The sequence below is a fragment of the Varroa destructor genome, unplaced genomic scaffold (genome assembly GCF_002443255.2).
Source record: "Varroa destructor unplaced genomic scaffold, Vdes_3.0 BEIS01000005.1, whole genome shotgun sequence".
Lineage (NCBI taxonomy): Eukaryota > Metazoa > Arthropoda > Arachnida > Mesostigmata > Varroidae > Varroa > Varroa destructor.
In genome coordinates this window covers 35165649-35190828 of record NW_019211458.1, presented here as the reverse complement: position 1 = coordinate 35190828, position 25180 = coordinate 35165649, and the positions used below count along the sequence as shown (strand labels likewise).

The 25180-nt window shown below is 40.7% G+C and overlaps 1 protein-coding gene across 5 annotated transcripts; it reads right to left on the bottom strand.

Annotated features, from left to right (window-relative positions):
• On the bottom strand, positions 1–24427 carry LOC147755609 (ionotropic receptor 93a-like). Of its 5 annotated transcripts, none has more exons than XM_086990657.1 (17): positions 23972–24427; positions 14781–15050; positions 11958–12285; positions 10994–11205; positions 10752–10898; positions 10308–10471; positions 8183–8335; positions 6304–6557; positions 5518–5646; positions 4733–4951; positions 4078–4181; positions 3487–3733; positions 2876–3038; positions 2579–2793; positions 1982–2244; positions 1621–1853; positions 1–949 (listed from the first exon to the last, which is right to left on the bottom strand). In XM_086990657.1, exons 3-17 carry the CDS (start codon positions 11976–11978, stop codon positions 705–707), a joined length of 2769 nt encoding a protein of 922 aa, XP_086846783.1. In that variant the 5' UTR covers positions 11979–12285; positions 14781–15050; positions 23972–24427; the 3' UTR covers positions 1–704. The 5 variants fall into 5 exon arrangements, with proteins under 5 accessions (XP_086846783.1, XP_086846785.1, XP_086846786.1 ...); XM_086990659.1 differs by having other exon boundaries at positions 10994–11150; positions 23972–24424; XM_086990660.1 differs by lacking the exon at positions 10994–11205 and having other exon boundaries at positions 23972–24403.
• Positions 24428–25180: the final 753 nt, after the last annotated feature.

Genomic DNA, 25180 nt, shown 5'->3' with positions numbered 1-25180 from the left:
TTTTATAGAATTTTTATTCACACCAAAACTAATTCTAGTTTAATCGCAGCTCTCCCATCCTAGTTTCCCTATCAACTTCTTCGATTCCGCTACATCAAGTTACGTCAGCCGTTGTTCTTCATGTCACAGTTTCATTTGTATTTTATAAATTATCGACAACTTCGTATAAAAGGCCACTGGGCAAGGGATCATTTTTGTCCAACCAAACTTAAAACACCACAGCAAAATAAAATAGAGCTAGCCAATGTTTACTTTTTTTTTTTGAATGAGCCATAGGTCAATATGTCTATACTTATAGATGTACACAGCTACGCATGGCATTACAGTATAAAGTTAAATGAAATTGTCAACGTTTACAAATTTCCAACAATGCTACAACTTTAATTTACACGATACTAAAAACAATTGCGTTGTAATTACAAACAAAATAACAACTTTTATAAGGTGCAGCATTTCGAAACGTATGCTAGCAAAGTTTTTTTTTTGTACTTTCTTTTAGTGATTCAGGGACACATTATTAGAACCAACAATTCGTCTTGGTCCGTCTACAACCTGAGTCATTCCAAAGCCAGAGAACAAGTAAATACTGTCAAAGTGGAGAAGAACAAAGGAAACTTCATTCGACACTATCTTTTGCACGGACGACGTCTGTCGAACTGATCCTTTTTTAGGACATTGTTGATTGTAGTTTTGACTATGGGGAATTAGTATCTTCTGGCTGGATAATTGTAGGGAATGAGATCGGTTCTGTTCGGAAATCCAGAATAACCTCGGAAGGGCGTGTTTGAGGGTTCGAAACCGTAACCCGATTGACCACCTTTTCCTGCGCCAGGACCAGCGCCTCCAACTTGTGCGCCATAATCGGTATTGTAATGATCTTTGTCTGAGTAATTCGTCTTTCTGAACAAATTGTCCTTGAAATCTCTGGGGCCGATACGCTGGGGTCTCCCTGTGAATTCAGAAAGAACCCGTGGATAGATAGGTGAAATCATTAGAAGCTCTTTTTCGGGTGTTACTTTTCCATCACCGATCTATCTACTTATGTTAATTACTATAAATCCTGAAAAACCCATTTATCCGATCCTCGGAGTAGGGAACTTTTGCCCCGGTCAGCGTGCCGTATCGGAAGATGAAGCCGATAGGGCAAATATTGTTCCCCTGGAAAGAAAGTTTACCTTTTCGCCTTAGGCTGCGATCTCAGTCTGGTTGGTTGTAGATTAAGCTTTTGCTTGCAATCCACGTTTGAAAATAATGTCATATCGCTGTTTATACATATCGAGGCCATTGCCACCACTTGTTATTAAATAAACAAAACTTCTACGAAAATAATGCTACGTGAATAAGTGTGGTCATACTGTGTTTAAACAACGTTACGGAAAAAGGTTATTAGAAAAGAGCTGGCCGCTGTTCGAAACTAGCTTTCTATCAAACAATAAAGCCTTTCACCTGTACACAGGTACAATGAAATCTACAGGCGCAGAGCGAAGCCCGCGTGTTTATCTAAATGCAAAGCGTTGTTTCATAGAAATGATTGTAAAACAAAAGATCGTGTGCCTTTTTCTCATATTTACAATACTCGAAAAGAAATTGTTCGAAATATGAAGCAGGACCGTGCCGTACCTCCGTTGGGGTCTCGAAGTTCGCGTCTCTTTCGAAATATCTCGAGGGCTAGTAGTGTAAATGAAACGAGAAAACCGACACCCAATATCCAGAACGAACCCTCCATATGGGCAATTGTAATTCGTCGAATATCCCCGGCTTGAGGTTTCGAATCGACCGTGCACTCGTTCTCTTTGGGCCAATATTTCTTCTTCCAACGGATTATTAGGCCTGTCTCAACTATCCGAGTTAATCTGCAAAACATCCGAAAGAACGACTCATTGGGGAGATTGATACATGTTAAAAACAGTAATATCGTTAATTGTGGAGTAGTATTCGAAAAGTTATTCTAAAAATCGGTTATATATAAAGTTCAACTCACAAGGTATTGAAACGAGCGAGGAATGGAAATCCCGGACGGACCGCGAGAACTTTAACTTGTCGGATAATCTCTTTTTTGGCTACTGCGTACTGGCATAAGTTTGTAGCTATAAACTGCTTGCCAATGTAATGAAACAGAGTCACTTCGGATCCTATTAAAGCCATCTTACCATCAGCAACTTCTTTCAGTGCCCAACTTTCATGCGCCGTCTCAATATGGGCTAATTTAGCAGACAGTTGGGTTAATAGCCCTTGTTGCTGGAGCTGTAACGGTTCCATACAAACGTAGTTATAAAAGAGCCGCATCTTTAGCCCAATGTGATCCCAGTTTATTTGTAGAAAAAAAAAAATGTTTATTGACTAGCAGTAGATAACAGAAGATACTAACACGAAATACGGGCTTGCTAAGCCTTTGACTCAAAAAGCATACCGATATTCCTATTTGGGTCCATGCGATGTGCTTTTTATATATCCTGTAATCACAATATACTAAATCCGTATGTTAGAGCCAGATTGATATGTATATAAGCTATCGAAGGTTTGTGTTAGTACTTTGCGATCAAATGAAAGCTGTTTACTATGAAAAAATTAAACGTACCTTGAGGATCTCGATAACTGCGTGACCCTTGAAAGCGCCCCACGTGATGTCCGAATTCAGTAGCGAGCTAACGGTATCGTACGGATTTCGAATCTTGGGGAAAGTTAGATCAGCGACGAGATTGCCGGAGTAAGTAGTTAGGGTAACAATTACAAACAGCCACCAGAACCCAACGAGTATACGGCCAGAGATAGCGTCAGGAAGATGAATGCCGCCTGCAACAGCAAGACCAGTGAGAACGAACCCATCGCGAAGCAGGGGCAGATGATGCTATTCAAATTGCTAAATAGCAAGTACCTTGTTGTATAATGGCTCCAAAGCAGTACCATTCGCAGTTGGCTAACTTGAAGAGACCTTTGCCGTCGCGCATGTCGTAGTAGTCATAGAACTTGGAGTTAATATGAACACACCATAGGATAGGACCGATGATTAACACAGTTCCCAGCACGGCCAACCAGGTCTGAAGAAAACGCTAACTTCAGTAGTTCGTTCGTAACTTCAACGAACGAGTACGAATTATATGCACTGATTATTCATTTTATCAACCTATACAAGCGTTAATGTATGATCGTTTTGTAGATACGAAAATCTCGCCGATGTAAAAGCTCGAACCGAGAGCGATGTATCGCTAGACAACTTAACTTAGCTGCCATTATTCCCAGCGAAGAGGCTGATGATGGATCAAGAAAACTAGCCTGACACTCTAGACAACGTACGATTAGCCGTTGCAAAATGATACTGACTGTTAGATTAAGGGCAGGCAGAGAGCAGGTACGAGCATATGTATGTAACCCTAGGCCAAGTAAGCGCTATATTTATTTTGATTGACTAGATGCCATCGTGATCTTGAAGTGTTACTTATGATAGCTATTTATTTATTGTTTGGGGGCGAGATCAGCCATACGTACATCCCAAGTGAATGGGTCGAGGAATAGATATTTGTAGTTGGGCTGCGGTTTGGGAACAAGAAACTTGTACGGCGACTCGTCGAAAGCGACGGTAAAATTAACAGCCTGTTGACGATCCGGCGTTGGCGTGAAATCATAAAGGGCTAAATCGATCTCTTGACGAACCAGCAGACCAATCAAACCCGACCATCGGCCATCGCTCTGTTTCAAGCCTGGTACAGGCTCCGGAGGCATGATGAACGTGTATCTATAAAGCATTTGTTCTACCTTATTTAGAGTTGTTTAAATCATTACTTCAAACGATCTATTCATTAAATACATAATTCTAATGTATAAAAATGACAATTTTATGGATCAGTCTAAGCTGTCACCTAGGGAGGATCCCACATCTATCGGGTCTAATAGGGATTCGATTAGTTCTAGCTGAGGCTATATTAAACAATGGAGTCACTGGAAAGAAACCACGTGATTCGCTCGTAAATCCTTGCTAACCTTTGATTAATATGGTTGTTTGAAACAAAAAAAGGTTAAAAAGCTTCATGTAGTGAGTGCACCCGGGACCTATTTCGAATGAATATTAGTCTTACTTACGTGAAGTTGAGCTTTCTCGCAAGCTCTTTCAAGAGCTCGACGAGGGTTCCGTTAACGTTGACCACCCGTCCTTCCCGAGAAGTTACTTCTGTCATAGGAGGCTCCTAGGAAGGTCGCGTAAATTTAGCGGTTTTTGTTTAATCTAAAATGGACTGTAATCATCCAGTAGAATGAAATAAACGCTAATTGAATCCTGTAATCTCACGGTACAGCAGCAGTTGATTAATTACCGCGCTGATCGAATTGAAGTTATGCTTAAAAAGAAGTTACAAGACACAACGTGTTGAAGGAGCAATTAGTATAGTTTGGAACATCGTCAAAAACAAACTACAAACGAAAACGCGAATTCATTCATTGTCGTTACCGTTTAACGTTCTTCTAACGGTGCGTATTGGTTGTAAATAATAAAGATTTCAGTATGTGACGCATACTTCGACCCATCTGAATACAACAACATAATATTTAAAGCAATGTGCTATGTATCCTCATGGCCTGATGACTTTTTAGATATAAAACTGTATACGTACCTATAAATCATGAAGATGTGTCTATATCTTTAGAGCTATTATGCACTTCAAAGAAACATTTTCTTTATTTAATGGAAAGCCGACTGAGAGCCTAGCTAGCAAAAATGATTGTGGACAGGAGAACGCACGTTAATAACGCCGATTCGAAGGTTCACTCCACCCATATCTCCAAGAAATCGTGGAAATAGCTGATAGTTGACCCGGGTCGCTCCGTCAATCATTTGAAGTCCATTGAAATAGTCCCAAACGGCCACTGGGTCAAACGTTTTTCGACCAGCCTTCACAGTCAGGGTTCGTATAGTATATTTCGCACAGAAGCCACATTGACCAGATCCACGCAATTCTTTCTATACAAATACGCAAGTAGAAAGAGTAATCGATTATCGTTATTTTTTGAGCTATAGGAGAGCAGCTTCGTCTGTCCGAGAAGATGATCAAGTTCTGAAAATATTGAAATTTAAGCTACATAGCACATCTATAGATCAAACATAGGGGCTTCCAGGCAGCGTTTTCAAGGGGGGCTATAGTCACTGACTTTTTAGCCGATGCCGTCGGCTCGATGACTTCCAGCTTCAGCCTTTATGTTGGTGAAATCTAAATAGAAATATCCCATGTATAGAAGTAATACTTTTCCTCATTTTGCTGTAATCTAACGGAAGACCATGACGATATTAAGCAAGTACCGTATGCCATGAAACGGTAGGTGGGTCAACGCACGGAGAATAATAGTGGACATATTCATAGAGTCTTTTACTGGGTGTGCTTTTTTTGATAATAGACAGAAGCAGTTTTAAGAGATACTGCTTACCTACTGCTAATAATATGTTACACCCCGTTGAGTTTGTTGGTACGTTGAGAACCGATGAGCTCTAACATGTGGATAAACGAGAAATAACTACTCAAAATATCTTACCAGAATAGCTTTTTTCACGGTATATTTATGATTAAATTTATCAACGTTCCGACCAAAAAGATCAGGATTATTCTTCACAGCATTAATGTAAGCGTTCATAGGCAGCTCAATGTGGCAATTGTCCGTTACCTGCAATGGACAAAATCAGTATTTAGCAGGCCATGTTTACATTTTCTAAAGTTAATCCCTCTCAGCAGCAGCAGCTAAACGTATCTCTACAATGGACGACATTGAATACAACCCTATGACAACCAATCTTTGACTCCATTGTGGATGGCGGTATAACGATATTTAAATCACAGATCATACCTAACCTTAAATGGCTCGACACTGAAGGTTCGACGCGTTAAAATGATCCCTAACGTTAGTAACCAGTCCCCGAATAGGGCACATGGCCTGCATAACCCTCCTCAGCTACATAATACTATTCTTCTGTTTTTTCGTTTATAACGTTCTGCTACGACATCTCTTGTGAAGATTATCTTTTCTATAGCTATTCAATTATACGACTAACCGCAAATCTGAAAATGCTCGATAGGGGCAAGTATGTTTATACAGGTATGACGTTTATCGGACCGTCACGAGAACGTCGAGCAGCGTATACATCAGCAAAATACGGCCCGTCTTCTATCCCATCGATCGTTAGTACGCCAACCAATAACCAACTGACATATTTCATCAATCACTGCAAAATGTATTGTACACGAATTGTTTCATTAAGGGTATGCAGATTCTGCCAATAGAACTACCGATGATAGACAAAACAATCTATTGTTGAAGACTTACAGGACAATCCTCATCCTTAACATCGGTCGATGCGATCGCGACATTGGCGTCGCTCGTAACTTTGTCAAACAAGAAATCTTTGACGACATTGGAGTAAGGCGTGGTGAGAATAATGAAGAATTCACGAAAAACACTAAACATCCCGTAGTCGACGCTCTGTTCAAAGAAATCCAACGCTAATTCTTCATCGCCAATTACGATAAATTCCCTATTATCCTTCTTTTTCGGGTTTGCACGATACGCATCCAGAATTCCTGTTCGTAAAGCATGAAGCAAATCGTTATCATGTGCCATGAAACAGTTTAAAAACGAATGGCTTAATAGAACCCTATGGACAATAGCTGGTGGCAAACAAGCTCCAATTCCCTATGTTTCAATGTTTTCGTCCGGCATCGCCGTTAGCCATACCCAAACACTGACGGCTGGCTAGCTGGCTCCCAGCCATCAAGAAACAAAGTGTGTCTATGCCCGGATTCGAACCTGGATCACTCCGGGTGCCCATGCCAATGCGCTCCATATAGCGGCTAGTTTTAAAACGTCATTAAGAAAATACGCTACTGGTTAGCTGGCTTGCTGGCTGTTAAAACTGCTTGATGAAAGCATACACTGACCCCTTTTAAAATTAGCCACCGAAAATGATTCAAGTCTGTGTGATCAAATCCTGGGCCGCTAAAGTTAATTGGAAGCAATCGCTGAGATCGCCAGATTACTAAACAACAACAACAGGGTACTATCGAGATCTCTCAGTTACTGTGATGGTCACGTTACACATTACGTTTAACTGTGGTTAGGACAAAAAACTTACCCCAGGACAATTGTTATTACTTTGAAGAGAAAATTCAACACAACAAGCTAACGCAGTTCAATTTCAATGAAAATGATAAGAAAACGCACGTAAGCGAGCTGAATAATCTGGGGGCAGCACTAAAGTCAAACATCTGTGTAACAAACTGGAACAGATAATGTCCTAGGTTAAGCGTCCAAGTACTGTTATCACATTTTTTTTTACCAAGAACTCTTTTCAGTGACCGTATCAGCAACATACGAGAGTAAGCAACAACGGTCACCGTGAGCTTGAGGAATTCTGGGTTTGTGCTATTTCAAGTAAATTACACTGCATGTTGTCGTATACCGAGTGCACGTAACAGCTGCACGCTTGTTAGGCACAGCCATGAGAGCATTTGAGGATGGTGCACAGGTTTATGAAGGAATATCATATACCGAAAACGAGCAGTTCCTTCAGCGGCTGTTTAGAGAAAGACGAGCCGATCGAAGGTCAGAATATAAGATCGAAACATTTTGGGAACTTGTAGATATGTTTAATTTCACTGACTTAAATGACCGAAGTACAACCTGTTGTACGACGTCGCTTCCATGAGTCTTTATTGATGAAAATTCTACTTCATGTGTAACCATGCGAAGGCTTAAATAAAGGAAATTCCCCTCAGCTTCAGCTGTTTCACTCGATGTGAAGGACTAATGCGCTGTTCTTGAGCTGAATGATGCTTGTTAGCGTTGATTTTTCGCACAACAACAGACTATTCACTAGCACAACATATACCATTATTCTATCACCATTGTTAATATATTTCCTCTATTTTACCTATGTACCGCTGCTGCAGATGGTCCCATCTGCCACAGCTTATTTAGAAGTAGTTCTGCTTTCTGAGGCCTTAGAGGCCTACCTGACTGGGAATTGGAATTGCATCAAAGCTCGATTAACGGAGTGTAGTAAAGATAGTAAAGTATTATAGCCGGATAGTTGAATACTAGTTTTAGAAACTAAATAGAAACAACACCAAATAAGCTTTGTCTCATTCATTCCGTTACTCTTTGTTTTGCAACAGCAGACTAAAGTTCCTTGCAAAAAGTTACGCACCCCTCATGGACGCAGAGTTTAATCCACACTTTCCGACAGAGCGTGCCGATGGAGGGCAATATTTCCAAAGGGCGATTGATGCCGCCGAATTGACCTGATCATTGCTGCGGACACCTTCCACGGCGCGCATGATCTGCTCCAGATATTCTCCAGCTAATATGTTGAATGCATCATTGACAAATGACGTTATACTTCCCAGCTGTTAAACATTTAAGGCAGATACCTCAGCGATTGTTGTTTTTCAAAACCTCATTCATACCGCCGTATTGTTAATGTATATATCTAGCCTTTCTGCTTTGACTCTTGGGCGAGTTATCCGGACTTTCGTGTTTGGCGTACTTGTTAATAATGAGATACACGCTTTCACGCTACTGATATCCTATGTGCCACGGCTTAATCAACAAAGCATGGGAAACTTTTAAAGTGATCTTCCATTCGTCTGCATACGTATAAGCTTCAGTTCCTTGCTCTTCTATTGGAAGAATATCAGCATAGTATTCCATGTCCTGAGGTGTAACCTGTGATGTAATTTTATTAAAAGAATAGAATTCAACATTTGGTTCTTAATCTACAATGTAGCACGTATGTTTTGCTTATCGTTTAATTACGGTCTCCCATTGAAAGATTTTGTAAAATGTTTCTTTATTACCATTAATATTATATTGATTCACATGTATGTCTATATGATGTCCTGCAGCAAATCAGAAATAACAATGTTTACTAATGAAACAATAGGGCATTTGTTAGAAGTTGTTGTGCGCAAATTGTGATTGGCGTTTCGTGGAGCACAGAAGGGCATACATTAATATCCATCGCTAGAATAAGTTTTACGTTCATACGATCAAAATAATAGTCGCTTGATATGGTTCGTTCGTAGGAAAGGACAAGAGGCATTCGCTTACAGGTCACATGCCGCCCACTGGGGCAGCTCCGGAAACGCCGAATCCACCCAATTCTTAAACCCGCGTTGAGTAAAATGTAGACGAAGTGTGCCGCGCTAGGTCACCAGGTGGGTGTTCTAGCTGTTAGATAAAACGTCTTTGAAGAAAGAGCTCCGCCACAATATGCCTGTTGTTAATTTTTAGTTTTATGTGCTCTTTGCAAACCTACAACAAGGGCCTTGATTATGTTTGAGAATCTTCCTTGTAAGCCAACATATCATTTTGGATTGATCAGCTAAAAGTAAATGTTATTTCAAAACGTAGTAAAAATCTCTAATCAAAGCCTTTGAAATCTCAAATCGAGGATACATTACAACAACTCATATGATAAACATTTGTTGTTTGTACAAGGTGTCGATTTTATCACCTACAGCCTCAGCTTTTATGAAAGTTAGGCTTCTATTCAATAAATTGGTAGAAGAGGCTTTATCTCGAGTTACAAATTGGAAACATAACTAAGGCCGACTTTTAGCTTTTTTCGTGTTTATAATTTGGCACAGAATTCCAATTGGGGGTTTAGCTTAGGCCGACATATTCCACAGTCGAGATAGATGCAATTTAAATGAACCACTCAAGACTATTGACATATAACTGAATTACTTAGGAAATTTATCCTAACATATATTGGCTATACTAGCTTGTGTGTGGCGGGTCATTATAGAAGCAATGTAAAAGATGCCCGTTAGCATAATATCGAGGTTGTATGTCGAGACTATTCACTATGATAGGGTTCCTCGATAAGGCCGCCACGGACCCCAAGTCATCCAAGTGAGGCATTTCTACCGAGCGTTAGCTAATTGAAACGTCTGTGTTTTCGTCATTTACAGTCAAAACCATTTGTCCCCTAATATATACATTTTAGACTTATAGGAATTATGTGTGAGCTACGTATTGCAGTTCGGAAGAGAAGATCGTTTAGCCAAAAGGTATATTGTCTATGTAGTTGCTCGTGAAGCTACTGCATGGTGGATAAAAGTTTTAGCAGATGAAACAGCATCTTTCTACAGGCGTAAAAATGCAAAATACATACTGTTACTTACACCTATTAGCTATTTACAATCTCGTAAAGCGCATATCCAATATACCATAGAATCTTCTATATTTGTATATTTTAGAAAATTTACTGATAAGATGTATAATTAAAGATCTGTAGTACTATAACGAGCCATAAATACGGTGCTTACTGTATGAGTACGGAACTATAATGGTGATTTCACTCCACCGGCTGAGTGGATGCATCGCTCGGAAGTCCGCAAGAATTGGTAAGACATCAGTCGGCCCCTCAGTTACGGGAATGCTGATAGCAAAAGGTTTTTTGGTTGCTATTTCCTGGTCATCTGCATCGAATCTGCAGTAATAACACGAAAAGGGCATTAGTGGGAATTTGTGCAAGTACTTAAAAAAAACTGTTCGCTAAAAAAGTTGATGCTGAACTTTTATCGGTATCCTGGCATAGAACACGCGCAATAAGCTTTGAAAAAATTTTCCGGCGCCGGATCGGTTAACCCAATGCGTACAAACAGAAATTTCGGATCGTCACAATGACGTGCTGTATTTTGAAATTGTCACGACACGCTCTACTTCTATATTAGAAATCGTGCCGTTTCTCTATGGCCTAACTTACTCACCTGGGACAAAAGGGTCTATTGAAAGCAAGAAGCATTGCAGTGGGAAATTTCTTCATCTGCACGTCGATAGCACTGTATGTGTCTTCGCAATCCAGAGCGGTCACAAGCAGGTTTAGGTTGATGCTATTCTCCGACTCCGGATTTACCCTGCAGCAATGAAATAGGTCGAGATGTTCATCTTTGCCTTTTGCAGAATTTGTCGTGTGTACGGCCATGAACGGCCTTGATCTTGACTTACTTGCCTTTCCTTTAGCTCACTAACGTCCATGATATTCGTCGCTATGAAGGAGAGGAAATGGCCCACCTCGCCGAAAGTGATGTTGTATTTGTTAGTGTTGTTAAATATGAAAGCGCGAATATCCTGCCCATCCACCTCGATTTGACTGTCGGGTAGGACCACTGCAAGCAAAGTACCATCGGCAATGAAACAGCCCGTCTGCATCGTTCTCCGACTCTAATAGAACAACATGCCGGTGGTACATAGATAAAAAGTGCGGAAATTCTATCACCGAACGAATCTTAGCGAAGTTGCCATTGGCATGCCGTTATGATATAAGCAATCTACTAAGTAAATGTTCTTGATGCATATTCACAGTTTACAGTACGTTACTGCTGGCGCCCTCTTTTACGTCAGTACCCTTCGAACAATACCTTGGAATTGTGAGGATTCATTCACAAGCAGCAAATAAGATCACCATAGATTGTGGTTCGTGTTGTTAGCGAGAGATGCGTTTTAAATGACTTCAATTTAATTGGAAAAAAATTACTCGAACACTGAAACCGAAAGCACTGTCGCAACACAAGAGAGTTATTGGCCGAGAAGGGGGTACGGCCGTTCATGTGACTCAGGCAAAGTCTAGTGATTGAGTATAAAAGCAACTTTTTTTACCAAACCCTGGCCCTTTCCGGTAGCGGGTTACTAAAGGAGATGCGAGAAGACATTTATTTTTTTCGAGTTTTCTCGACCGAATGCATTGGAACCACAGAATAGAAGATAATGCCTGTTTCGCGCCGAGATCAATTTGTAACCAGCTATAGACGATGCCTATCCCGATGTAAGAAGCTCATGAAAAATGATCAGTTCTCTTGGGGTTAAGCGGTCAATACGCGGCTATTTGGTGTACCGTATTATATCATTGCATAACTGGAGATGATAGGTAGCGCAATCTAATCAATTGTAACAATATTAGTTGGCCAGTTGCTTACCAGCTTTGATTTCTTCGCCATATGATCTCCATCCACCTACGAGTATGGCGAATACGAAGACTCCTAGCCACATCTTCACACGCCGGTGAGTGACGCAGCTTTCCAAGACTTTGCTCTTTTCCGATTAATGGAAACGCTGTCTAAATCACTATCTTCCCCGAACAGTTCACGGACACATGGTATCCCCACTGGCTCTTCTGAGGCCACTTGCAAATTAGTTACATTTGATTTATCGACGAGTGAATGAAACTGACGATCAGGATGGTGCGTCGTGCCGTTTCGTTCGGCGGAGAGTCTGCTGCTAGTTGTTGTTGGCGCCTGAATAACACTGAAATTCGGCCATCAAGACGTAAACAGCAGTGCCACGATGTAGTTCTGATCGCCCCCGGCGCCGCTAAAGCTAACCAAGCGGCCCCAGAGGGCGTCTTGGCATGGAGGCCGGGCCTGCCGGACGGCGCCGCCTCCTACAGAAAGGGTGAGGGTTCTCCTGAAAGTTGGTCAACTCAGTGGACAGCGGGAACCGATACGGCTATTACTACATCAGCTCAACTCAGACATGATAAATAGCAACCCATCACTCATAGCAACAATTAAGCTTGGCGTTCATCTTTTGAACGACGCGCGCACAACCCCCGGTAACACGCGTCGGCGCCGACGGACGAGGCGACCGGGTTGCCGCTGCCTCAAATTCGTCGAACCGCAAGGATCAGCATACGCGATCGACAAACGTTTGTGCGCACTAATGAGCCAAGGTTGGCCGCATTTAGTGGTCGAGAGGAGACACCGTATCCTCTTATTTAAAAGGACTCTGTTTCGCGTCATGGATGAATGCACCCCTATAAAACATGCACATCGCTATGCTTTGCTGTTTGGGCGCAAGGGGACGCTACCAGCCCAGCAGCTGAAGTCGAGCAAACAATAGCGCGAAAAAAATCTAATCAGACCGAAATGACATATTGAAATTTTAACCAAATTAGAATACGGGTGTAGATTCGTTAGATGGTAGAGATATAGCCCGTTTAGCCCTGGCTCACATTTAAACCTTACCATGAGTGAACGGATACCGAACAATCGATATGAGGAATCGCAGTGGCTTTATTTGATACTGAGCGAAGCGATAGTTCCTCCGAACAGGGTTCCGCGCCACTTTTTGGCTATTCACAGTAGAAATCGAGTGTTCGAAGAAAGTCAATCGTCCATAGTACTCTAATTGTGCTTAAAAAGTGTTTCCTTTGCAAAAAAGGTTCCAGCTTACGCCAAAAACGATACGACAGTTATCGTAGATAAATGTGCCATAGGTCATATTTAACCGAACAAACCCTCTCTGAGAGAGCAACAAAAAAGTACCTTAAATGTGCTATTTATTTAACAAAGGATAGGTTCATACCTAAGTAGAGTAGGTTTCCACAAGATATAATAATGATCCGAGTTAGCATAGTGGGTTGCTTGAGGGGGCTAAACCTCTAAGCAGCGATCCATCCCTCATTGCTACGCAATACGGTCGCGAGCATTTTACTGCGCATCCTTGTTGCATAAAACAACGTATGTTAATAGTTGGTTACTTTCCCATGTATATAGAGAACGATTCTAGCTTTTACCATTTTTTTTCCAAAAATTTAGAGTAGAGCAATAATAATACAAAAATAATCTAAGTTTCGTTAATTTAACAAAAAATCAAAACAAATGCCAATAGGTGATTACTACGCTTTCTGTCGACTGGGAACTGATTTCGGAGCTGAAGCATATCTATGTAGGATAGGTGGTGGGATGTCTATGGTCGATGCTGGTCGTAAGGCTCGACACATAGAGAGTTAGCCTGAGCATGATAAACACAGAATATTTCTTGCTCTGTAATACAGAATCGATCGTGGCTATTAGCCAAGGCGTTCTGGAGACAGCCCCTCATCGTTGGGATTGCTAAACGTATCAATAGAGTACAGAAGGACGCAAACACGCTGCCGTCAGATCTGCCGGACTGGTGTCCTCCGTCCCCTTAGCCGTTATATATTTTTATAAGTGTAATTATATTAATTTTATTGGGTGAGGCATACTTACGTATAGAACCGATAATTTGTTTGCCTCTGAAACGGTTCAATTAAATGTTTTGCATGCGCTAGAAGTACCGTTACCGACTGTCACGTCATGTAATGTAACGCTTATTCAACGGGGTTATAATTTCAATTGCGGGCGGGTTAATCGCTCACGGACGTGTTTGAAAAGTTCCCTTTGCAGTGTGCGAATGCCCCCCATATGTTGAAACACGACTGGGCTGGCCGACGTTTTCATGTCGAGGCCTGTTATGCTTTCCATGCATAGTACACCGACGTATTCGAACCGAGCTGTTCCGCGGCCATAGGCGCTCGATTCTGAATATGTTTGTATTGTGCTGATTAGCCTACACGAACCGGTGCACCAACCTCTCGTTGGACAACTCAGCTATTTAGGATTACGCAACAGTCTGTAGAATATACAGATCAACTTGTTTATTAACACGTTTGCCCTTCTAGAAGGAGTAAAGTGGTGTGGTGTCTTTTTTCAGTGGATATCGGAACGTAAATTTTAGCCGAAGGCTCGCTTCCACCTGCTAAAAGCATATCTTTTTAGGATCGTGAGTAAGCTACCGATAATTTTGCGGTTAGTACGAGAATAAAATGTTTCTCGTCACAGAATAATAAAAGGTGGCCCTCTCTCTCTTTCTCTCTCTCATTCTTCAGAGAATCGAACAGCAAATAATACTAATCAAACATCCTGGTAATAATCTATTTAATTTTTATAACGTATAGTTAAAATCTTCATAGATATCCCGTAGTATTGTATGCGCACCTACGTCAAATTTCTTCACAAACGATTCGACGTTAACAGAAGAATAACCTGAAATGCACTTTTAGAGGGCATCGATTTCCTTTCGAGTCCGTATCATTGTTTCTGTGTAGTGGATTTTCCTTGTCCTGCGCTGGAACCTGGTTCTGCTTCTTTTTCAGCCGTATGTTCATATGCGACTCCGTGCATAGACGACTGGGAACAACACAAAAAATATATGATCTTGTTGAAGTTTCGCCCAACGTGAAGAGATCGCTCATGTGCAGATCTTCGCTGAAATTTTGAAAACAATGCACTGTAGTTCGTTATGACGCGTTTGTTATTTTGTTGTAGAAAAAATTCACTTTCATATTAACAGCACTAGGGAACGAGTGCATGCCCGTTATGACAAATAGCCCACCTGATTTTTTCCCAGCTTGAACGCACCGTCCTGAAGTTTTACGAACTGGATTCTATTCGATTCAAGACTGCCTGTTTCGGAATGAACGGTTTCGGGAAGCCCAAAGAGTTGCATTACTTGAGAAAACCAGCTGGGTTAACCCATGTAACTATGATTGGTAGAGGTGACAGGCAACTTACAACAGGCTGGCCCATCTAAACTAGGAACTTTTCTCATGATTTCTATCTGAGAGTCTATTTAAACAAGCACAGATATTTCAGCAAACTTTTTTGTGTGTGCTAACAGACTAACTACATGTTGAAGCCAGGCGACCGACTAGCCATTTTCAAAATATGTTGTGTCCGCAAAATCCGCAAGTAACGTTTTACTAGTAAACGTACATCAGGCGAAAATGGTAATCAGCCTTCAATCAGCTTGTACTCCTATCAAATGAAGTTTTTTTAAAATGAAGCTTAAGGGTAGGAGGTGCGTTAGCTTGTAAGCATCGGGGAAAAGTCCGACATAATGCTAAATGCAAGCACCCTGTTATTCTTTTCCGCCCTAAGCATTCATTTTGCTGCAATAGTAAGTCCAACAGTATTACATAGGAAGTCAGAAAGCGTAAAATTGGGAAGACTTCACATTACCTTTAAGAAGCACCTTCAAAGATAGGCTATTCAAAACAGATATTAAAGATAGGCTAAACATAAAAACAGCTGTTAATTTCCGTATCGAAAAGTTCAGTCAGAAATGTTCTTTATGCCATTTTAATAGACTTTCGCCATGCGGTAGAGAATAGTTGACCCTTTTTGCATTTGCAAATTCAGGCCTTTTGCAATTGCAATGGCCAGCTTGCGGTCTTGTTCTAGCATGAGCTGTCTTTTCTTTTAGTGTCAATAATGGCGAATGGACACACAAAGTTTGTTCGAACTTGTAGTACAGCTTAATTTGCTGCCCCTATTTAACGAACTTGAGGCTTGAACATGCTCAGACAAAGCCGTTGATCTCCAAAGCACGGAAAGTATTTTTTTAAATTACTTGGGTCCTACCTTTAGCTCATTGCACTGACCCATTTTGTCAAAGAGGGTGTCGTCACGTTCGTTATTTGTGATACACTATACTTATTCCTACACGTTTTTGGGGATACTGGGCGTGAAGGAACCTTTAAAATTTGTATGAAATATCATGCACCAATGTAAGCTAAAAAAAATGAATTTCCGCAAGACAAAAAAGAGTTGTTTAAGTGTGACAACTCACAAATGGATCATCTTCAACATTATATAGCATACAAAGGGACATTGAACTCCGCTAGAATAGCAAGGTGTGCTTCTTATGTACCTGATAAAGTTTACATTTTTTTCGACGAGTTTTTTTTGGCCGACACTTCTTTGCTTCGCTTCTATATAGAGGATATACACTCAACGGGTGCAAGCACGTCATCCTCACACAACGATCTCAGGAGTTGGCAAGTTACTGCGCATCCTGTGTTTTAGACGGACACACCGTACCTAGAAAAATCGCTAGGACACTAGTCGATTTATATTTTACGACTTCGAAGGCTTGTCTCTGTCAAGGAGGAGGCCTTGTTCACCTGGTTGACTTAAGCGGTTATTGTGGCAGTCAATGCGATATAATAATCATAACCGATTTGAACGATCATTGTTCGGCGCACTGGTAAAAGAGAACCATTTGTGAATTGCAAATGCGTCTCCATTTTGAACGGCCGAAGTATCCCGCAAGTTGCGCAGATTCGTTCAGGCACGTGGCAGGAATGAAACTGGTAACTTCAAGAAGTGAAGCCTGTTCATTCTAAATAATAGGAACGAACAGCGGGTAAGTTCAATTAAAGCTTTTCGTTTCCTCGCCTGTTAAATCTCCAAAAGTGTACAGCCCTGCATGCTTGTCGCCCATGCCCCTTAGTGAACTACTCAAGATAGCACTCAAGCGAAATTCTCTCAGCATACCGTAGAATAAAACCTCGCTAGGTCGCTGTATGGTACCGTCATTATGTAGGGATCTACATATGCTGTATAAAGCAGGTCAACAAGTCAGGTTGACAGATAGGCATTTTAGGCTCGAGATGGGATTTCAGAGATCACGTAACTATCGTACAAACTATTGTATAAGACAAAAATTACAACATTTGAGATGGCACTACAATAAAACGGTAGATCTATATGCATCACTCAATTCGTCAGACGGGAAATATGTTTGGTCGGTAAAAAAGGTCTTTCGAACACTTTCATACAACCAGCAGTATCTAGACATGAGAGCATACTTTTGCAGCAAAGTTTAATCAAAATGCCCGTAATAGAAGACGTGAGCAGTTCACTGGGGACTGAGTACATGAGTTCAAGTTAGACATTCAAAAATCGCGTGCTGCGACACCATAATCCCGGTTGGGATACAACAACCCGCAACACCCGGTTGGGCGATGGTTGAGTGGCAATATGACTACTCTCGGAGGACCTGTCAATGCTGGAATAAGCACCTTTGTTTCGTATAGGAGGTCATCCGTCTGACGTAATACTTAGATAAGTGACGAAGAACATCTCGGCTCTTGTCGCCAAGATCAAGCAATAGATACTCTATCCTTGAAAAAAAAAAAAGAGAAGCTACTTAGTAAGCTTCTATAGGATACTTTTTATACTTCCAGCAGCATCTTGAGATATTGATATTGGCCGTCTGGCACAAAGCAACAGTTGTACAAGACATAATGAGGTACTACTGAAGGTGTATGTACAGATGAAACGTGTACGCGTAATAATCATAATAATAGAAAAAGTAAAATCCTTAGCTTAGTAAATCTCAATTTGTACAAACTGAAAAAAAACCACGTATGGTAAAACGCTGCAAATACGTTTTTCATACAACTTTCTCCGTTCGCAAGTTATCGTACCATACATTTAAATCATGAATAGGAATAACCATTTTAAAGAGTTCCTTCTTTAAGAACTCGAGAAAAACTCTAGGACCTTTGTGGCGATGAAACCTTTTGTTAATGAGAATACTCAACATCGTTTAGGGGGGGGGGTAATTATCCAATATAGTTGCAAGTCGATACTGTCACCCACACAAAACACGTACTGCTCCACTTTCAGCTACCTTTAAGCCGCTGTATGATAGAAAGGGACTAATCTGAGACTTTTCCAACAGACCTATAACGTATGAAACGGCATGGCAAACATACAAGCAGCTACTAACCTTGATAACAATACCTTATTTTCTTGAAGTTACTTTTTCTCCCTAATTCCCTATTTACCTCATTACCAATTGCTAGCAGTAATTTTCACCGACGCGTAGCAGCGTGGTTGTAAGTTAAGAATTATTATCTCAACAGATGAACAGCCATTATGTGTATCTGGGTGAAATTATTAAACAAAATTATTAGAATTTCTCACGAAGGTTCATATTTCCAGAAATATGCAGAAAGAAGAATAGCCGGAAAATTCTACCGAGATATCCAATACTGCCTTCAAGATGAGACTCGATTTTTGCTACAATCAGGTTTTTGTTGTCGATATATCTTGCGAAGATCACCGAGACGCTGTTCTGGCTAATGTTACATGAATTAGGTAAGGGTCGGTTCGTTATGAGGTGTCAGCATCGTCTACACATCCGAATTCGTGTCTAACCAGATATTCCTCTTCAAATTCTCTCCCTTCACCGCCAGGGATTCTGGCATTAGCCGCAACATTATGTACGGTATATGCATCGTTTGATTAATACAAAGCTGCTTTGTGAGACTGACTGACTCCCTTATCTGCATTGTCGTTTGTTAAATCGTATATAATGGGACAGCACAATGTTTCGAATTTTACGTGTGGTATCGCTACGGGAGATCGCTGGCTCCCACCACGAAGCAAGGCGTGCCCACTTCTGGGTTCGAACCTACACCACAACGTCTCCTTATGTTAAGCAGGCAAACACGCTGCCTACTAGGATATCACATAGATGTGTCATAGTGGGACACTTCAGACTAAGTCAGTCCTAAGTAACTGCTTGACTGCTTGAAGCACTTGAGACTGCTTTTCTGTCCATGCTCTTCCCGGAGAATAAATGCTATATATATATATATATATATATGTGCGGACAATTCTTATAACGACCACTGTACGTATATAAGGTCGCTTCGCCTAGGGCTAACGTTTCGCATTAAACGAAACATTTAATGCAGTACGTTTTTAGAACAAATAATCTACTGATGTTCTCATTTAACATAAAGATGAAGAACACAAAAATGACTCGTTAACATCTTATTCCCGCACAGCGAATTAGAAATTTCATAATCAAATTTACTGGATGAGCACGCACGAATGTAGGCACATAATGCAGGCCCGTTGTCGACTTTGGTTTTCTGAAATATACCCAAGTTAGGAAACTACACCAACGCACGCAGTACATATAACGAACACGCCTCAATCCAGACACATAGCTGACAAATCTGATAGGTGCGAAACAAAAACGACGCCACGGTCTTACGGCCCACATTGCATTCAAACAATCTAATGTTTTTAGATAACAGAGATCAAAAAGAGAACAGCTTACTTCTCTTGTTCCTTTTTTTGAAGTGTAACTGTAGTGACTGACAAAGGAATTCACTTGGGAGTCCGAGACTCAAATCGGTTTTTGAACTTCCGCAGATACCACAGAATATCGAGGCAGGAACGAGTAAGTTAATGCTGGTCACCCTGGAACGTGACTTGACGTACGACAGGAAGTAGGACGCGTTTAGATTTATGATATAATAGCACGGAGTTGGAGCCTTGACCTGATTTCCTTACTGAAAGTAACATTACATACTTACAAAAACCACGCAGTTAACTATATACGCCCGTCAATATATTGACAATATTTTTCAAGTAAGCCTAGATCCAACATAGCAAAATGTAGTAATGCTTTTGTTGGATTCATGTCGTATGAAAAATGAAATTTTCAATTGCAAGTACCACGTAACCCATCACACAACGGAGCTATTTCACGTTATTGATAGCTTCTTTCTTATCGGCGTAAGCTTAATAAAATTTTTCTTTACTTGTGCGTTAATGCAATTCACGTAAAACGTAACTTAAGCTACAAGACAAGCTTTGATTCTCCAATTAGAATCCGATTTGAACTAACAAAAGAATAATCTGATTTTCAAACGCATAGCTTACGTCCGCGTTTTGCCAACAAGGAGGACAAAGATAAAGACACGAGGGTAGCTCCGAGAGTTTACTACGTCTCGGGTTAAGGAGTTTGCCTGCTAAGCTTAGGGATAGTTGGTAATCTAAGTTTGGATCCGGGCGTATGTAGAACTTGACACGTTTAGTATATTTTGAGTGATTCAAAACATGGGATACATTGTGGCCTGAAGCACTATGATTCATTCATGTGCTTACATGCACATTTGATTGTTTAATATGGGCCTTTTTTCCTATCGGAACTAAGCAAGTTGTCTTCAGTATCCCTGGCACTCTTATCTAGTCGTGTACTTCCCGCTGTATGTTTACCGCTTTCCACTGTATTAACATGCATAAATTCAATCACAATAGAAGTAGGTCAGTCAACCATTGTGTCCCGATATCATTGTAGGATTTACGTTCGTGATCATGATTTGATTGACCAAAAAACTGTCCGTCAAATCAGAAGTGTGCCTATACGGAGATTCATAATGACGACAGGCGAAAGGTCACCGCGGAAAAATAGAAAATCGTTGGGTAAATTATTATCGACCAAACTCCTTTAAGGTATCTAAACCTAAATTCTCTCTAAAGGGCTCTCTCTAAAACTCTAAAGGGCTGCATTATATCGTAGCGACCGATATTAAGAATAAATCATTTGGCAATTGTATTGTAAAAGGCAATCTCACTATAAATTTTCACGGCTATATAATGAGAAACGAAACTAACGGCCATTTATCAAGGTTAAATTTTACGAGCAACATCTTTGTGCCTTGTTTTGTATATAAAACAAGCTTATAACGTACATTTCCGATTCAGCTGCAGGACAAATCGAACTTCAGGGGCTTTCTTAACCGATGAACGTAACTATTGAATTGATCTAATGATTTAGCCAGTCATCTCTTGCTCGACGCTAATCTTACCTTGAATAAGCGCAACGAAGCGACGAAATGATCGATTCTGTTCGTTTTAAATCGATCTTCTATGTTTGTCACAACATGTTACCTCAACTTCGCTTTGTCACATAGAGAAGATAACAACTAAGATTTTCAATAAAACTGGGTCATGCCATGAATATATGGTCATTTAGGTGAGTTCCGCACTAAATTAGAAAAGGGCAATTTGGTAAAGCTGGTTCCTTGTTCAGAGGGCAGCCGCGTAAAATCAATGACCCACATATCTTCTACACACATAAATATATAATCTATTTTTTTTATTGTAAAATGAGAGGTTGGAGTCTGGCCAAATTGAATTCAGCAGGCCGGAATAATAATCTATAATGCCTGTCTGTTGTGCCGGTCAACTTGAATCTTACCCATGGCCTTTGGTTATCAATAAATCTTTTCGATTTGTCAAGCCACGACAGCTTATCTACATGGACGGGAGGGCACGCTCGAAAAGGCAGTGGCTATATCCAGCTTTTCGTACAATAGAGAACGGGGCACAAAGGGGACATTGTTAGGTCGCCAACAGAATACCACTGGCCCGAGAAAATCACAGTACTCGTGAAGCCTTTCTGCAAAAATGAATTTTCATTGATAATGGAGTTGTTCTTATCATACATCGATTAGTATTAAAAATTCGTTACCTTTATTTGCCATATAGCAGTATACTGGTTGTTCAGTGATGCCTAATAGATAAGTTCATGGTGACACGCTACGAAAAACTGAGTTTTGCAGCATATATATGGTGCATATATATGGTGATGACATATTCTTAGTGAAGCACGTTACTAGGTCCGCAGTAGAACGCCGTGAGACACTCACAAGACCAGTATTTACGTTGTTTTTACTTACCCGGTTAGAGCAACACTACATATATATAGTTCTCTGTATAGGGACTGGAACGTAATTGGTCGTTACAAGTAACTTTGATTAACAGTGTGGCGTGTAATACGCCCGGGAACGAATTTCTATTAAGTTCTATCGAATCTCAAATATATGCAGCTTCATTGGTACGCAGCTTAAAACATGCTCCTTTTTCACCCTTTAAACGATGACAAGGACACTGTTGCGTAACGCTACCTACATTGCGGGTTCGATGTCAACAGAAGTGTTCGTATAGATCGACTTTTTAGCCTTATATGTCCTATGCAACTATTATAAAGTCGTTTTTGAGTGCCATGCGGATCTCTAATGCAAATACTTCGTATACTTGGAGTGAAATGTTTAAGTTGTTTTAGATGTATGAACTAATTTTTCTTCTACACACTCTTATTTTATACAACAAAACACCTTTTAGACAAACAAAGCAGACAAACAATTCGTCAATACAACTGCTCGATAACAAAACTAAAAAATAGCGAGAAAAAAAAATAACAAGTCCAGAGCAACATTACACTATAGAGATATATTGTGATGCCATTTCTACAATTAATACTTCAAAATGCGATACAAACATGTTTGGGAAACACGATTATGCGTTACGTGCACAGGTTTCGGAACAGAGCATAATAATAATAAGGCAAACAAAAGGCCGTAAGCCTATACACTGGTAATTTTTTACGTTTGAAGGTAATTAGGAATAAAGTGATTAAATAAAGCAACCAGTATTTTGAAATTAGTGACTGAGGGGTACGAGAAATAAATGCTTGCAGATGGTCTGCCTGGATTAGAACTTGTCGCCGGAAACTGCCGCGGAGACCAAACAGGATTTTGAAGAGATACCCATTGAAAACAAGTTGTCACTATAAGGCCATAGCTAAGTTTAAAGAGTACGTTTTTCGTTTTAGTTTGACACGTGGGAATTGCTACATGTTAGCTCAAACGTTTTATACGATTGTGGGCTAGCTTGTTGGTCCAAATAAGTAGCCTTCATTTCGTACAAATTGGAAATAATGATTTTAGTTTTAATTCTAACTTGGTCTTTTTGGCCAGAAATCTGCCATATCATGTTGGGCACGAGAAATGCCAATTTATAAATTCCGCCTGGTGCTGATAATAAAAAATGCTAGTTTTCAAATTTCAAAACCATTGCTATTGTTGGTTTTTACGTAAAGCACCGTGTTTTTAAAGTGGAAAAAAAGTGTTCACTGAATAAACACCATCTGCGCATAACCACAGTGCTGATAAAGAAATACCTCGCGATTATTCACTTTGGATATGCAAAACCCAAGATTCAGGTAGTAAAAACTTATTGAAACTTAATGAGTTACGTACTGGAAAATGAACCGAATAGCCGTTCAATGTAGCTGAAGCCTGTGTATTGCAGTCCTCAAGAACGACACGCATTCCAGTGACGTTTTCACTACTGCAATATTATTGCTATCCAATATAACTTCGTAAATGCCCAAAAATTTATGTTTACCTTTGGGGAGAGCTAAGAGGTACAACGGCGCTTGCAGCTTCTTTGCTTATTGCTCAGGGAGCAGAAGCTGCCCTGAACAGTAAGGGCCCTACGAAGCATGCCCTTTGTTTATACTCACTACAAAGGCTATAAGTGCTCTTACCTACCAATACGTCAAGTCAACAGGACCCTGACTTAACATTTCGTCATCGAACTATTTCTACTTTTGACTTTAGCTCACGGTACTTCCTGCAAAGTAAACGAACTCCTCAAATGGCTATTACGTCCTTACTCTAGATTTCATTACTGTAGTTATCAGAAGGATCGGACTACAAATATAGTTGTAGGTTCGGAAGTAAGTTACTTACCGCTAGTTAACTGATTTGATGATTAGTCATCCCAATAAGAACGATGGTGAGATATGAGATTAACACCTTATTGATCCGGCGACAAATTTATGTTGACGAAAAATGTTAGTGTCTTGCTTTTTCTACGTTTAGCTCTTTTTTTCACGCGCCCTAATTAGACTGAGGACGTTATTTATGGGCGGTCTTGTATCTTCAACCATACCATCCATTCGCGTCATGTACCGCAACGGTAAGTTGCCTCGTTTGGGTTGTCAGTTCTTGCTTTAGATAATAAAAGTGTTCAGCCTGTGATGTATCCGAAGGCAACAGACACTTGCACTTCACAGCCTGACAGAGTTGTCGATGATGGGCAGTTATGAAAGCTTCGAAGTGATCAGCTTTTGCTCTGGAACGAAGTCCAGTCCTTCTCATCACTGCGTTACATGGTTAAAGTAGCTAGGTAGAGCAGAACAGGTAGGCAGTCAACCAACAGATCAATACATCAGCCAATGCAGAAACGACACGACTATAGAAGATGCCTTTGTCATCTCGGCCGCACGCACTCAGGTCTCGCCGAGGGGTTTCATCGCGTCGCTTTTATCTCACGACACCTCGCATGCAAACGTCGCATCGATATATAGTGAATACCTATCATGGTAACGCCTTAGTCGAAGGCGACGCCTTCGGCGACTGCAACGATTTCGTCAGCAACAACTATCACTTGTCGCTGTAGAACGATAAGGAAACTTAACAACGGCAGGAACGCTCGATATCATCAGCAGCAGCAGCAGCAGCAGCGGTGTTATAGTTCGGAGCGTATTAAGAAAAAGGTACAGGATCAATAAAGATTATATTTCTATTGAAACCAGCCTGTCTGATGATATCCGTTGTGCTTTTTCAGAGACTCGTAGTAGTGCCAAATACATGATTGTACATATAATGGCGAAAACAACGACAGCCCAACTGCTACAGAGATATCCGCCCGTCTCATACATGCATGGAGCAGCATCTGAATTAATCAGCCATATATACATACACGTTCCCGCGTTATACATATCGAAAGTGTCAAAATTTTCTAGATCGGCAGTGTGACAGTAACGCGGCCTCTGAGTGGTTCTGGCAACGGATGGCCACAAATCCAAGCGTTGCTATTGGCGTGATACTTTTTGCATACCTCCCATAGTTCTATATGAGGACCAAAAGCCTGTCTAGGAAAAACGATTTTTCGCT